The sequence below is a fragment of the Rissa tridactyla genome, chromosome 3, assembly GCF_028500815.1.
Source record: "Rissa tridactyla isolate bRisTri1 chromosome 3, bRisTri1.patW.cur.20221130, whole genome shotgun sequence".
Classification (NCBI taxonomy): Eukaryota; Metazoa; Chordata; class Aves; order Charadriiformes; family Laridae; genus Rissa; species Rissa tridactyla.
In genome coordinates, this window is record NC_071468.1 from 97181887 (window position 1) to 97199428 (window position 17542).

The 17542-nt window shown below is 36.9% G+C and overlaps 1 protein-coding gene across 1 annotated transcript in view; it reads left to right on the forward strand.

Moving 5' to 3' along the window:
- Nucleotides 1–17542, forward strand: part of EYS (eyes shut homolog) — an 874211-nt gene that overhangs the window by 242433 nt on the left and 614236 nt on the right. The window contains exon 14 of the mRNA XM_054197017.1: nt 4211–4315. Within this exon, the coding sequence (XP_054052992.1) occupies nt 4211–4315 (105 nt within the window). The remainder of the gene's footprint in view (nt 1–4210; nt 4316–17542) is intronic.

The window sequence follows — 17542 nt, forward strand, 5'->3', positions numbered from 1 at the left end:
AAATGAAAAAGCCTCTTACCACCCAAGTATTTTCTCTTTGTAAAGACACTTACACACTCTAATCAAGTCACTTCTTGTTTTTGTTTGTTCTAAATGAAACAGATGGAGCTCTTTAAGCCTTTGCCGACAGCGTGCTTTCTTCAGTTGTTGAATAAATTGTGTAGCTTTTCCTGCATCCTTCCCACTTATTTTTAAATATGGAACATTGTAGTCAATTTTTAATGCAAAGGTATTTTACACATCAATATTCCTTCTTGTTTTTTAAAATACATCTGAGAATTTTATTTTTTGGCACAGCACTGCAATAGCACTCATACGGTGAGGTCTTCAGCAGTCCTTTTCAGATCACTTCATCTTTTTCCTCACATACAGTTCAGCTACAGTTCAGTAGCTATAACCTACGTATCTTTTTCCTTGCTTGTATCCAGCAGACGCAAGTGACCAGAAGTGACCTGCAGTACATTGAAAAATGTACTGTTTAACCAAATAAAAGTTATCACAAGATTTCAGTTAATGCATATGCTTTCTCTCCTGTAGCAGGGAGATACAGGAAATGAAGTGAGAGTAGAAATGCAGAGTTTGTTTAAAAGTCAGTATTGAAATAATAGACTAAGGGCTTTTCATAATCACCTTGCAGAAAAAGAGGCTCAGAGAAGTATGAAGTTTGTCTCATTACGATTTTCTAATGAGGAAGACTTGAGGGGTGAATATAGATTGAATGTGACAAAAGTTGCAGATTCACTCCGTAAGAGTAGGACTTTCCATCTATCCCGCTGTATTTTTAACCATGTACATTTATGGTGTGCATGAAGAATTTGTTTGTTTCTGCCTGCTAGTGTTAATATTTTTACTACACCGTGAGTGTCCTCTGCTTCTTTGGCTACTGCACGCCTAGACTCCTCTCTCTCTTATCTGACTAAAAAATAAATGTGTTTTAATGGAGAGACAGAGTGGAGATACAGATTTGGACAGAAGCACTAGATTCCAAAGCGGGAGCCCTGTTATCACACACCAAGTAACTTAAAACCTTTCCTATTCTATTTTAAATTTCCTAGACTTTTTGATATGCGTGACTCTTGGTCCTTCCTTACATGACCACGGATTTGGAATACTTGTCCTGCTTCACCCTGTTACGAGGCACAGCAAATTTCCAGACAATCCAACTCACTACATGAACATAAAAGCCTTTGGACCTTCTTCTGTGTTATAGAGTGCATGTGCCCTGTATATTATATAATTGTAGCACTAGAAAAAAAACCACTAAAGATCATCTATTCCATCCTCATCCCAGCAGAAAACATATACCATACTGTGTCATTCCTGATGTGTTTATCTCACCTTAAAGAAGTCGGACACCATTACTTCCTCAGGCAATCTTTCCAGTGTGTTATACTAACCACTAGGAGTTCCTTAACATCTAATCAGACTTTTACTGCAGTTTAAATGCATTACTTCTTATCCTGTCTGCTATGAACATGGAAAACTAAAGACATTTGCAAAATCCTTTTCTTATTTTATGACTGTCATCACATTTCTATTCAAATCTTCCTTATTTAGACTTTACAGTCCCATTCATTTTGCTTTTCCTAAGATGTCATGCTTTCAAGTTCTTTGCCATTCTTGTCATGATCATCTCGACTGTCTTCATTTGGTCCACACATGTCTTGAATGCAGCTGACTGCACAGTGCAAAGCACTCCAAATGCAACTTTACTTTAGCAAGATGAGAACAAAAGGATTACTTTATGCTTCTAACTGGCTATGTTCCTTTTTATATATCCCAGCACACTGTTTGATTTGGAATAAAATTCTGGGTTTTGTTCCTACTTAACTTGTGATTTACTGTATTATGATATCTTCCACTTGTTCTGATTGGATAATGTTTGTTATTTCAAACACTATATCCAATTTGACAAAATTTATGAAGACTTCTAATCCTGTCCTCCAATGTACCTTTTTGTGTTGCCACCAAGAAGCTTACTCTGTTGTCCACCATCCAGGCTGTTGTTGAAAAAATTGAGTGGAGCTAGATGGACATCAGACCTCTTTCAAAATCTGTGCAATTCATTCATCTATTTTGGTAGTAAAACCACTGATAACTAATGTACGAATATTGCTTTCTGACAATTTTTACTCATTTGATAATATTCTCTTGTAGTTCATATCTAGTCCAATTATTAGGATTTCACATGAGAGCAGTAGAAACATTACTGAAGTTAAGGAATATGACATATGCTGCTGTTTTATGTTTCTTTTTTATCCACAAGGCCTGTAACTCTGGTGTAGAAGGGAATTGGTTTGTTTACATAAGGCTCATTTTTAATACATTTTATATGTATAGGTTCTTATAAGTAATCAGTTTAGTAACTTTTTCCCATATTTCATCCAGGAACTGAAATTACATAAATGGATCTGTAATTTCAAGACTCTGTCTTTTACACTTCTTTAAAGGCTGACTTTATTGAGGCTTCAGGTACCTTACCTATCTTCCACAAATTCACCAAGGAAACTACTGAGTTTTTATCAGGTAGCTCTTGAAGTACCCAAGGGTGACGTTCATCAGACCAGCCTATCTGAACATCTAACTCATCTGACAATCCTCCAGCCTGCCTTCTCTATTCAACACTGAAGTTTTGCCCTTTAATCAGAGGTATCAATTATGATAATGAACTGCTCGCAGCTGACCTTTTTACTGATGATTGAAGCAAAAGAAGCATTGAACAATTTGGCATGATTACCATTATCAGTACCCATCGTTCTCCATTCAATGGGAAACCATACCTTTCCTTCATCTTTAATGCCAAAGTACTTACAGCGTGATTTCTCGTTACCTTGACCATCCCATCTTATTCAGTGCCTTTGCTGGTCTGATTTCAAGCCTACATATTTATGCTGTACTTCTTAAGTTATCTTAGTAACCTGACCTATATTTTGTTAGTTAGGCACTTTCATCCTTTGAAAAACAGGAAAAGCCATGTTGATCTCCTAATAAGCAGTGTCTTTTTCCCCACAAAAGGATAATTTGTCTTGGTGTACTTAAAGAAAGCAGTAACTTTCTTAGTTACGGTTTTATCTTAAATCAGCCTCTCATCAGGTTTCACATCAGAAATTTTCTGCACTCTTTAAAATTTTTCTGAATTCCTTTGGTTTTATGTTGTTCAATACCCTCTCACTTCCCATGGATCTTTATTGATCTCACCCAAGTTCTTCACATTCCTTTCTTCATATGCAGAGATTACTCTTTCCTTTCACTTAGAATCAAATCCCAGAAAATCTGTCTTTGTAGTTGCTTTTTCCACTATTGCATGAAAAAAATTGCCAATAGGACATTCAAAAATCTTTGTATTTTTGAATGATGATTCCTTTTCCAAAATGTTGTCTTCCATTGCTTTCTGGATAGAATACCAACAACGATTTTTCTCATTCACATCAGTGACAGCTACAGTTTTCCTGCTCTATCACTGGAGTAGCTTTTGGTATTCACAGGAGCTGTTAATCTCTACAGTTGTCCCTTGATTTTGAACGAATTCTGGACCAGAAAGATCACAGTATAGTTTATACCAGGCTAGAGCTTGCTCTAAATTAATGCAGTGCAGAATAGAGAGATGAGGGACTATGAATTTTCTTTGGTATGCCAAATGAGTTAATAGTTTCATAAGCCACCTATTAGCCTTCTAAATATTCTCCTCTGTATATCTTCTGTATGTTCTCCTATAATTTTATTGTTTCAGATTTTAATTCATTTGAATTGCAGCTCAATTAAATCTCTTTAAAAGAAGAAAAATGAAGAAATGCTTGAGTGAATTTGTGGTTTTCTGTTGGGATCTGAGAAGTGGCTTTATTCATCTAAACAGGGAAACAACCTTCAGAAATATTTTTCTTATTGTTACTGAGGTTATTAAATCTCTAAAATAGTTTTTAAATTGGGGCATATAATTCTAGTAATTATAATGGCAAGATGTAATGCTAGAATACACAATATATTTGCAAATGTAGCTCATACTTATTTCTTTAAAATATTTAACTTGTTAACTATCAGCTATGATCTATGAATACGTCTAGTTTTAAAGCTGTCAAGCAGAAATAAAATAGTGTTTCCAACCTGGAAAATTTAAATTATGCAGTTGTCACTTGTACTGTGAAGTAGCTTTTCTGCTTTCCCAAACCCGGCATGATTTATAGTTTTAATGTTTCGTTTTCTTTTCTGTCAGACAAAAACTGTTCCACGGATATTGATGAATGTTCCTTCAATCACTGCAAAAATGGAGGCCATTGCCATGATTTGATTGGTGAATTTTACTGTAGCTGTTTGCCAGGTAAGAAGTCAGGTGACATTTAGGTGAGAAATGTTCTGTGGTATTCAAGAAAGGAGTAGTTTTTCATAAGCACACAACTAAGTAGTCATTTATTTTGCTTGAAAAGAGAGAAGGACTGAGCAGGTATTCTTTAAGTGTACTCTACAATTGCTATGCAGTCGGTGTCAGCAGAATTTGTTTACAAAACATAACTCGGGTACCAGAAGTCCTGCCTTACAAACTGATAAAATCAGCCAACACTGTTCGTGGTATTCACCCCAGAATCTTTGAGGAATTCTGAATTTTTAAATCTTTGCAAAAGTTAATATTCTTCCTGCCATGAAGATAGAATGATTTTCTTTCCTTCTTTTCTACTAGCAAAAGTTATTTTTTATATTTCTTATTATACACTGAGGAATAAAATGGGGAAATTGTATACAGTAGTTGTCATAAGGGTTGCTTGCAGTGATGAGAGAAGCTATTAATAACTGAAGTCATCAACAATATCAGATCAACTTTTCTGTCTTCATATGGCATACATAATTTTTATCAAATATACAGTATCTTACAAATACATAAAACCATATGCTTTTTCTCTATAGGTTGGTGCTACAGGCCAGCTTCTATAAACTGAAATGTAATATCTTTTAATATAACCACCTAATTTAAATATACGATACTTGCATACTATAACTAATAGTTGTTTTTTTTTTCCTGATATCTTTATTGTGGGTCAACTAGTCATTATCTGATTAGAAAGCAGCAAGTAAGACATGAAACAATAGTACTTTTTCAGTTGCAGTTTTTTCATACCCTTACATCACTTAAATTGCATTAAACCTTGTTCCATCATGTCAAGTTAGCAATATAATGGTAAAAGGATCAAGCTTATATTTGAACAGAAATATTTGCTTGTAATGGATAAGAAAAAGAAGCGGTTAAAATTAATATGTCCCTATAAGAGTTATATATGTTTCTGTGTAAGAGACTTAAAAATGTATACAAGTTTAATGCGTAAATAGCTTGAAAGTTACTGAAGTGTGAAACACAGAAATAGCAATTACAGCTAGCACTGCCACTAAATCATGGTATATGTGCTTAAAAATAACTTTAATATATATATAAATACATATGGGTATTAGTATATATAGAAGTGTATGCTTGTATGTATTACATATGTACATATATGTGTAATACATTTTAAGACCTAAGAGTCTCCCAATAGACTTTCAGGATGCAGAATATCTAAGTTTTGTCTTTTTTATTGTTATTATGAATTAGTATGGCTAATTTGTTAAGACTGGATTCTTATATGTTGATGTTATAGTTTAGTTTTGCTTTTTAAATTGCAAAGCCTATGACTATATTTCATTACTCTTTCCATGGTGGATAAACAAAATGTCACACCTCATTTTGTCAAAGAGTATTTTGCTTTGTGCAATCACAAACACAACAGTAAGTATGAAAATGTCCGCCTGCTTTGCAAGACTGAACAAGTGAGATCATATGCATGAAATTATTATTAAAATGCTGTAAGAAGTACACACATGAATTCTCAGACTATAGACATTTTCCATTAATATTTTTGAGATACCTATTAGATACGGTCTTCATGAAGAATTAACATATCTACACAAAAAAAGGATGAAAATGAATGATTTAGACAGTATTTAGTCTAGGAAGGTATGAGGTTATGCATGCATATACTGGATTTGAAAGAAGAAAGCAAGACTGTTTCTAAATAAAAGAAGACAAATTTTATATAAAATTATGTCTCATACAGACTATGAGCACAGAAAACAGAACAGCTAACATAGACCTACCTGTTGTTACAGCAGTTTCCAGACTTCTCCAATGAACTGCAGGAAGTATCTTCTGGAGGCTTCCTTTTTGAGCAGCATCTCACAGGCTGCTACACTGGGTGACAAATAGCTTCTGGAGGGCTTTGCTTCTATTAGCTGTTTCCTTTTTAGGGAGTGCCTATAAAAACCATCTGCATCTGGCTGCTAATTAGGGAGTGTTGAACAACTACTTAGCTGAAACTTGGGGAGCAGATATAAATCTGGTAAGTAGAAGTACAGTTCCAGGAGAGCAGAAAATAGAGGCCTGACAGCTGTTGCAAGATGGCCCTTGAAACTATGCCCAAGACTAAGATCTATGCAATGATGGTAGTAATGTGCTATAGGACAGTCTCCAGCATCAACTGAAGCAAACAACCCAGGCAAAACAGAAGCCTTGATGCAGGCAATACTCCTGAATCATGATGTTGCTGTGTAGGCTTTGGGCTGTAGGCAATACTTCTGGAGTGGGGGTGATGGTGGCCTCACCTGTGAAAGGGGTGAGCAGACTGCATGCCGTCACAGAGAATGAATGCAGGAGATGGATAAGGTCTTTCTACATAGTCTGTAGAGGCAAAAGCCTGAGCCACATGATGCAGGGAGGGATGGACAGCTAGAGATTATGCTTAAAGGAGTAGTGGATGGAGACTTCCAAAATGGGGGATGCTGGAAACTTATGACTCTAATAACAGAGTGAATATTCTTTCTTTGCCTATACACCTGCAATTACTGAACAAGCACTGTGTCCTGAGAATAGGTGAGGACAAAGCATATCTATCAAAGAAGGCAGTGAGGTCAGTGGAACCTGAACCAACTGCCTGCACCAAGGACATGTGGTGGATAATAGACAGAATCTCCTTCTGGAGGGGATGGAGTAACCCATCTGCCTACCTGTCTTCATTTCTTGGAATATTTCCTACTTGTTGGGGGGCTTGCATCTCAGATCCTTTGGAGAGACTGATGATGTTCATCTTGTGTTCAGACTGCTACCTGTGGTTGCCCACCCAAATGGGAACCAACAGTACCACAAAGGGAGGCCTGGAACAAATCGAAGAGTGACTACAGAGCACTAGGAAAAATGAAAAAGGGCCTGGGGGAGCATGCGGTGTTTTCCTCAGTCTTTTCAGTGACAGTCAAAGGCTTAGACAGGTTTGGGCGTGTCATGCGGATGAACACTTGGCTGCCTGGCTGGTATTGCAGGCAGATCTTTAGCTTTTAGTACCTTCTCTGAAGAACTACTGCTGAGAAATGTGGCCCAGCTGACAAAGTGGAATAAGAGCATTTTTGGCAACAGGTTTCCTACCCTAATGAGAGGGCTTTAAACTAGATACACCACAGGAGGATTGCCTTAACAGGAAGAGAAGTGAAGGCAATGAGAAAGTGTCTAAGGGACAGAATAGTGGGGGAGGCTCGGACACTTGTGAAAGCAGCACGACTGAGGGTGTCCCTCTTCAGTACATAGGCAGAAATGCATGCAACATGGTTTAGTGGTGGTTTTGTCAGTGTTATGTTAATGGTTGGACTCGATGATCTTAAAGGTCTCTTCCAACCTAGACAATACTATGATTCTATGTGATAGAAACATGAGGAATTAGAAGTGTGTGTGCAGTTGCACAGCAATGATCTCATGGGGTTTAGAGAGACATGGTGGGATAGCCAACATAAACAGAGTGCTGCAGTAGAAGTATACTGGGTCTTCAGGAAAAACAAACTGAGGAGTTTCACACTCTGTGTAGGAGAGCCTCAGATATACTGAGCTTTGCTTTGGAATGAATGATGGGCCAGTCAAGAGCTTATGGGTAAGGATTAGTGGGCAAACCCACACAAGTGCTGTGGTGGGCATCTGCCGCAGACCACCTGATCAAGAAGAGGAATTAAATGAAGCCTTCTTTAAACATCTTGAAGAAGTCTTATCATTAGAGGCCCTCATACTCATGCACAACTTCAATGACTGCAGTATTTGCTGGTGCTTTAATAGGTCTGGGCACAAGCAACCCAGGAGTCAACTGCAGTGTTGAGAAAAAAATTTTTTTACAGGTGATCAACCAGATGATAAGGGAGATATTCTGCTGGACTTGTTGCTCACAAACAAGGAAAAACTGGCAAGGGATGTAAAGCAGCCTTGGCCCCAGTGACTGAGTTGAAAATCTTGTGAGAAGACAAAAACAGCACAATCACAGCCCTGAATTTAAGGAGAGCTCATTTTGTTTGAGGAATCTGCTTGACCGGACCCCCACCCTTGGAGAGCAAAGGAGCCCAGGACAACCTTCTCAAACACAGTAACGGTCTGTTCCAATGTGCAGGAAGCTGAGCAGGCGTGGCTAAAGGATGAAGAAAACATGGGCCCGTTGATGAATGATGTGCACGTAGTGACAAAGGGTATGGAAAAGACAGAGGTTATTAATGGCTTCCGTACTTCTGTTTGCTGATAAGTTCACCCTCAGGTGACTCCCAGATTGCTCTGCCTAGAGACAGAATCTGTGGGAGTGAAGCATTGTGTATGGCAGAGAAAAATAATTAGGAAGGACTTAAGCAAATTAGGCATACATAAGTATGTGGGACCTGATGAGATCATCCACAGGTGATGAGGGAGTTGGCTGGCATCATTGTGAGACTGCTATCTATTATCTTTGTATAGTCATACTGATTGGAGGAGGTTTCTCATGACTGGAAAAGGCAAAAACAACCACATCTTAAAGAGAGGATTCAGATAACTACAGACAAGTCAGCCTAACCTCGATCCCTGGGAAGATTATAGAACAAATGCTCCTGGAAGCTGTGTGCAAGAACATGAAGGACTGGAAGGTGACTGGAAAAAATCACCATGGATTTATCAAGGGTGAATCACGCCTAACCAATCTGGAAGCCTTCTATGGTGAAATAGTCAGCTCTGTGGATAAGCTGAGAGCAGTGGATGCAATTGACTTTAGCAAGGCTTTTACCATGACCTCCCTGAGTAATGCTGTTGTCAAAATGGGGTATAGAGGCTGGAAAACTATACAGTAAGATGGGCTCAAAATTGGCTGGACCACCATGGTTAAAGGATTTGTGGTAAGTGGCACAAAGCCTAATTGGCAATTGGTAACTAGTGTCATTCATCATTATTTGATACTGGAATCAAATCTGCCTAGTGTTTTTATTAGTGACCTGGACATTGGGTTACATTCTCAGGAAATTCACAGGTGATACAAAAATGGGGCAAATGGTTGACAATGTTGAAGGCTAGGGACTTTGACAGGCTGAAGAAACGGGCCAACAGGAATCTCATAGAGTTCAACAAAAGAAATGCAAGTCCCACTGCTTTGAAAGAATAATCCCATGCACCAGTAGAGCCTGGTGACCAACTGGCTGGAAAGCAGCTTTGCAAAAAATGACCTGGGGGTCCTGGTGTTCAGCGAGTAGAACGTGAGCCAGCCATGTGCCCTTGTAGCAAAGAAGCATTCTAGGCTGCATTAGAGAATGTAGCTAGCAAGTCTGGAGATGATTACTTTTCTACTTGTGACTTGTGAAACTGCGTCTGAAGGGCTGTGTTTTGCATTCTTCACTAAAAGAAGGACATTGTAATACTGGGGCAAGTCCAGCAAAGGGCCATGAAGATGTCCAGGGGCCCGGAGAACCTGATGTACAAAGAGAGGCTGAGGTAACTGGACCTGTTTAGCTTCAAGAAAAGGCCAAGAAAAGATTTTACAACTACCTCATGGGAGGATACGGAGAAGACAGGGCAAGGCTCTTCTCAGAGGTGAAAATTGTGGCAGGGCAAGAAGCATACGACACAAGTTGGAATGCAGGAGAATTCTGATTAGATACTAGGGGGGAACAACCCACTAAGAAGGTAGTTAACTATTGGAACAAGTTGTATGGAATGCTTGTGGAATCCCCGTCCTTGGAGAGACATATTCATATCTTGACATGACAATTCCCTGAACTACCTGATCTAGCTAATCTTATCCTCAGTGGGAATTAGACTAGATGGCCTGAAAAAGTCATTTCCAACATAAATTATCTTATGATTCTATTACTAAATAAGGAATCTTTGCCCAATTTTATGTATGCTTTACAAATGTAATAGTTGAAGTTGAGTTGAACTACCTGTGCCTACATGCACAGTTTTTAAAACTGCAAGCATTTCAGCCGTATCTAAAAGTTTTCCATAGGCTTCATTAGGGTGTGAACTTTTGTCAATCAACTTTGTAGCTGAAAAAAATAAGTGTTTGTTTATATCCAATGGTTTTCCAAAGCCAGAATTTGTATGAATATTTAAAAACTTCTCAAATATAATTTTTTCCCATGTGTTAATTTAGCCTTCCACTAGGAAATGGCTTCATATCTATACTGAATTTTAACAAGAGGGAAAAAAAAAAGCAAAACAACAAAATCAAGTACTATAGTGGCAGAGTAAAAAGTTTATTACAACAGTAGTCTGCTATCTGGAAACCTTTCCTTGAAATGGTGAAGTAGAGAAGCAGAGTTTGACAAAGAAGTGAGGAGTCAACCTTTAAATTTATAACTTCTTCACAGGTAATCTGATATTTAAGGAAATACTAATCTAGAAGATGTTGTATTTATAGAATGTATTCAGAAAGGCAACAAAAGTGATCAATGGAATACAACTGCCTTATGAAAAAGCAAGGACCTTCTAAGTTTGTAGAAGAAAAGCATGAGGGAAAAAGAGGAAGCCTAGAAAGAAAATTATGAAAGCAGGGGCTAAGCCAAAAGTGGAACCGTTGTTCACCAAAGCCTGTTCACAAGAAGCAAGAAGGCACTTGAAGAACCTATGGGGATTTTGGACTAAAACACATAAAAGAACTTTCAACAGATGACATTACATTTCTTATATTTGTTACCACAGAATGGTGGAATACCACAACTGGAGAATTTATTTCGAAGGTTTGGTAACGGATTAGACAAATAGACAACTAAAAAGGCTGTAAGTGGATACTAAAGGATCCTCTGACTTCTTTAATACACCTGAATGCTTGGACGTTTCAAAGGGAACTGCTAGAAGTGGCTAAGCAAATATGCTCTCCCTAAATAGCCTCTCTTTTTCCACTCTCAGACAGTTCTAGGCTAGATGCACCATTTCACTGACCACACAGGGTGCTTCTTAGGTTCTTATAGGATTTTCTCATTTTTTTGTCTTTTACAAAACCTTACATCTACTACATAACTTCTTTCCCATCCCCATGTGATGTATTATCCCTGCTACACCTAACTGAATACATAAATATTTCTTTTTTTCAGCGGGATTAGTGGGTGACTAGCATGATTGCTAAAGTAGACTGACTTTGAAGCAGAAAATCCTGTCAGTTGAGGTGCTTGGATTGATGGATTCAACCTAGAATCAATTTTTGTTCAACTTAATACACTGAATCAAAGGAGCAGTACTTCTGATTAAGACTAAACTCACACACAGAAAAATTGTGAATCAAATTCTTCCTCTTTGGGAGGTTTGCTGTTATTAAAGTTTACTGTACCATGAAATAAGACTGTACTTTCTTTCAAACCTTTCTGGCAACCCTTATTATGAAGTAGAAGCCTAAACATGAAAATTTTCACTCCAGGAAGAGGCCTTAGGAAAAGTGTTGCATGCTGTGATTCAAAAAATAAAGTGAATCATCAAGATTACAGATGGGAAGTGTTCAGGAAATCACTCAGTCCTTCATGCTGCTACTGCACAATCACTCTTAACATAGAATTTGTAATGATTATTTTTTTTGCTTTGATTTCAAAGTTGCCTGATAGCAAAGTCTAGCATTTTTAACATGAAACTTGCTCAGTTTACGAAAAAGATTACCTGATGCGTAGTTTAAAATTCCTTTTATCAATTTCTTGCTCCCGGTTACAATTCATTTATACAATTTGTAATTTCTTATACCTCTAAAATCCTAACTTATAGTGGGATAGCATTCTTTCTGAGTAAGTCCATGAACTTAGCTGGAGAAACGCTATTCAGCAGTCTACAATTTATAGAAGATGCTTTGAGTATTCATATAGCAAAGGAGTACAGAACTACTTGAAGGCAGTCGCTAGTGGACTCAATATTTTAGGGAAATAGAGAGTAATACATTCATATGATGTTAGTTCTTTTGCAAAGTCTTTATACTGAAACTTCTGTGGGCAATCACATCCACGAGGTATATCAGTGTTGACTCTTCGTCTAGGAAGAGGGCTGAGGTCACCGATAGTCAGTGCTGTTGGAGAAGCAGAGGTTATGCTGCAGACATGGCTCCCCAGGGCCTGCCACATACCTGACTCTTGCAAAAGCAGTACTTGGAAGCAACAAGTGACAGGGAACATCATTAGGGGTCCTTCCCAGGGTTTCCTCCTTACATTTATAGCTGATCCATACAGTAGCATTAATTTTTCTCTTGTATTTGTGAAATGTTAAATATATTTTTATTACCTCCATAATTCTTATGTGGTTTTGAGAATCTTGGTATATTTAGATGTTTTTCTAATAGCAAGCTTCCTGAGAATGTCCAGCCATTTGCTACCATACAAGGTCTGACTGTTCAGTTCACTTTTTCATGGAAACCTTTATAAAGTTAGGTAAAGACTTCAATATTTTCTTATATTATGTGTAATATTTTAGTCATAAAAGGCCTAGCAGAAAAAGGTGACAATTCTAAAACTGGCACAACTTACGAGAGACCTCTTTTATAAAGGAAAAAAAATAATCACAAGTATTCTAAAGTATTTTCAAAATAAGAAAGTAGAAAAATAATCTTCCTAGGCCATTCTTTGCTTTTCCATTCTGGTGTAATGGTTAACCTGTCCTTCCTCTCTCCTTTTCAGTAATGTTTACATCACGCTATTTAAGCCTGGTACAGGAAAGTATGCCATTCAGTTTAGCTTTCTAAGATGTGTGAAATAACATATTGAATAAATCATTATGTCCTCATGAAACTCATGCATTACTATAGGAGAATGGTTACTAGAATTTTGTGTATCAGCAGAAACATCAGACAAAATTAAACATGGTAATGTAACAGAAGAATGCTGATCAGTCCTAGCCTCGACCTAAGAGAATGACAGAGAGAAGCTGATAATAAAGCTGAACAAAAAAATACCCCATCTGGGGACCGAGGACAGAATCTAGAAAGCAAATGTATCTGCAAAAAATCCACCAGGCTTGGATCCCGAAAACGTGAAAAAAGTTGTCTACATTTACCTTCAGTATCTTACTCCTTTTTCTCTGTCACTGTTTCGTTAAGGGAAAAAAAAAAAACCACCAAAAAACCAAACCAACCCACTATTACTCATTATGTGTAATTGAGAAAGACGTAATTAGAAAGAGTCCCTGACCTGCTCATCATCAGAACAGAAGGACTCAAAAGGAAAGACCAAAAAAGTGTGAGTCATTAATGGGTATTCCTCCCAAACAAGAATTGGTTGGCTCTGTGTACTGGGTCTGGTTGGGATGGAGTTAATTGTCTTCATAGCAGCCCATACGGTGCTGTGTTTCAGATTTGTGACCAAAGCGGTGTTGCTAACACTTGTTTTAGCTGTCGCTGAGCAGTGCTTACTGTCAAGGCCGTGTCTGTTTCTCACTCTGCCCCACCAGCGAGTAGGCTGGGGTTGGGCAAGAGGCTGGGAGGGGACACAGCTGGGAGGGCTGACCCCAACTGACCAAAGGGACATCCCATATGGCGCCGTGCTAAGCAATAAAAGCTGAGGGAGAGCTTTTCTGAAATAGCTGTTGCTCAGAGACTGGCTGGGCATCTGTCTGCAGGTGGGAGGTGGAGAGCAACTGCCTTTGCATCAGTTGGAGTTTCGGGTTGGGTTTTTTTCATCACTTATTAAACTGTCTTTATTGTGACCCACCAGTTTTCTAACTTTTCCCCTTCCAGTTCTCCCCCATCCCACTGGGGGAGCGTAAGCGAGTGAATGTGTGAGGGCTTACCCGCCAGCCCACCCCACTCTGTTTGCTTTTTTGCTTTTATATACTTTTTATATACTTTTATACACTTTTTATATACTTCTTTATGTCTCTATTTTTTTGTCACAGATTTCTACTTTACCTGTTAGGCTCTTTTATTATTATTATGTAACTTCCAGTTTCTTGCTGATATTAATTTTTATGAACTTATCCAGTTTTATGCTTGTTCTCTATTTGATTTTTAATACTGTTATTATATACAATTATACTTTAATTGTAGGTTTGATATTTTTACACATCTAACATTCAGATTTAGATAACTAAAATTTCTTGAAAGATTCCTTGTTGTAATTTCTTTTTTCAGTTTAAATTCTCTCAGCTGATGTTTCTTCTAATTGTGTTTAATTTTGTAAGATCTGTCATTTGAAACAGTTGTACTATACCAGAGTGGTTCAAAAACGGTTAGATATTCTTGATGCACATATTAATTACAGTTAAATTTCTGATGCGCAATAAAAATTAGAAAGCCACAATAAATTTAAAATAATCCTGGAAAAGAAGAAGAGGAGGTTTTTTGTTGCATTTGTTGCTTAATTTAAATGCTACATTTATGTAGTAATAATAAATAAATGCATCCAAAGTTTTGTTTACTTCTAGACAGTGCCATCAGTGCTATTTGTAAACAATCTGTAAACTGGATGACAATGTCTTCATTGTCTCTTCTTCTGACTCTTACGTGTATGTATACATAGCTACAGCTATGCACACCAATCTATATGCGTTTATATATGTGCACATATACAAAATTTCTTCATACATGCTTTCAGAATATTTTCTTATCAAAGCAGATTATCCTGATATTTATTATACTTGCTAAAAAACTATTGTTCAGAAGCTTAATGTAAGACACATTTTAATAAGCAATGCAGTTCTTTAAAGGCAGTTCTAGGAATTGAGTAACAGGTTGTACATGTGCTAAGGACACCTAGATAAGCTTGACAAACTTTCTTTTAATGCAGGCTGTACTTTTCTTTTTTACAAACACAGATAAATTTATATACATTAATTCTGCCAAACACTCCAGTTTTTCTTTTCTGTATATTTCCTTTAGTCATTCAGTTGTAGGGAATTGCAGTGACATTGCTGTTTGTTGCTTACAAAATAAAAAGCTATAAATGTCAAGGTGGCAGAAAGACAACATCAGTTTGTCTGTTTAATCTTTTCAGTGTCAGAAGAATTGTAACAATTTTGTAGGACACCATTAGTCTGCTTTTAAGCCATATAGAGAATAATGTATGGTATATGTAATATATGTAAACCAAATTTTGAGATATACTTACCTCTCCCTTCTTTCATTACTTTCACTAGAAGACCAAGATGACGATGCAGTAAAGTTTTAAGTTTTCACACTTGGAATTGTTATAATTTTGCCATACATGTTTTAAGTTAAGTTGTGAGAAAAACCTCAGTGTACATTCCGTGCAAAGTAAAATCTGCACTTTAACATTTATGTGAATAAAAGTACTGGTAAAAATGAACACAGCAGGTCATTCCTGCAGTGGTCATGTAATTGCACAGACACCATGTATTGAAAGTGTGCATTATGATGTAACACATAATTGTGTATTCTGTAATACACTGGCAACTGTACTGGCAACTTCTATTTGTTTACATTGTTCCCAGAGGCACAGTAAGATTTTAATTTTTAAACTGAATTTTTATTATCTGTTAAAAAAGTGGACATAAATGTATAAGAGCAAACAAAGCTGCAGTTTCTACTTATGTGAGATTTCATTATGTTATTCTTACACACATAAGCATTGAGTGAGCTTTTGCACTTAAAGACTGAAATATGTGTAATTTTGGTAAATTAAAAAGAGGTGAATCAAGATGAAATTATTAAAAACATGTCTTGAATAGACATACCTTTTAATTACAGACAGTTTTTACAAAAGATAAGAAGGAAATGGGGAAGGAAGAAGGAAATTCACATTATGGCATTGAAAACCATTCATTATACACCAGCACATACTAGGCAGCATAAAGAAGCATGCGACCAAGTGTAGGAGGAATCCAAAGTAATTGTGATGCAAAAAGGAAACAAGAAGCAAGGGCAAACTGAGAAACAACATACTTCTCGAAGTTCATTAAAAAGTCTTTTACAAGGGTTTGAGGTTAAGGGAGTGTGTGATGAAGAAAGAGAAAGTAAACTTATGATTAAGAGAGCACATGGCAAATTTCTCACTGTTGTGAAAGGTTCCGAACTTATTAGGTGTAATAGCTTTACTAAGTTACTTTCTCTTTTATAATTCCATTTTTCTTCCTGTGTTCCTATCTTTATTAGTATAGTGCTTCATGGCAGTGGTAAGTGAAATTTTTCTGCAATAGAACGAGAAAAAATTGCTGGCTCCCTCTCTTTTCTCCAAAAATGTGCTGTCATTTATGAGGCTAAAAAATACAGAAAGAAAAATTTTCTATTGATTAACAGCTCATTTCTAACATCAATTCAATCCTCCAACCTAACAGACAACTTAAAAATTTGACATTTTTCTAACACAAACAACACTATTTATTTCAAAGTGGATAATAAGACATTGAGTTACTGTTAACAAAAGCAGACGCAAAACAGTGATGTCTTGAGAAATACTGTAATAACCCATTACAAATCCCCCAGGTGAAGAAATATCTCTATGACAGGCTTTAGCTTGAGTCTGTTCATTTCTAAAACTACTATAACGGCAGTAATAGAAACTAATGGAATCATCTGTTCTCTCAATATTAAACAGTTATTTTAAAGACCTGTTAAAACCATCATAGCTGTATTTTGCAGTTCACCAAAGTTATATTCTTCTATAAAGGATTTAACTCCCCAACTGTTGATTAATTTTTCATTTGCTACTTCTTGTATTTGGTGTCTCTACATTTTTCTTATTGTCTGATATTTCAGTGGAATATTGTTACCATATTTAAGTGCCTCTTGCTGACAGAATGAGCCCATTCACAAATCATAAGAAATTAATAAGATCATCCCAGACAAGCAAAAAAAAAATCCTAAGGTTTATTACTCAGGTAAACGAATGAATCAGATCTAGAAAGCCACTTAATTCCATTTCACATGTGAGAAACCTCTAGTTTTGTTTGTATTCGTATAAACTCTGTGACAAGAAGAATCTGAGGTGCAGCAGCTCCAGATTTCTACCCTACAGTTTTTTCCAGTATGTACCATAAAAATGGGTTCTCTCACACCCCTATTCTTCAGTATCTATGATCCTTTTTTCAATGCCATGCACAGATGTCATTGTAACTATAACTTTATGTAGTAAATAGATACCTTTCATTGCTATATGCATGTTTAGAACAAGGCCATCATGGGCAAAACTTAAATAATGCTAAATGTAAGCATGTGAGATTAGCTGCATAGACAACTGACTACATGTGGAAGGATATCTGGGCTTATTCACAGTACTGTCACTGGTGAGGAAGAAAAGGAGTAAGGTAAGACACTGATGGATCTCAGAAAAGACCACTCAA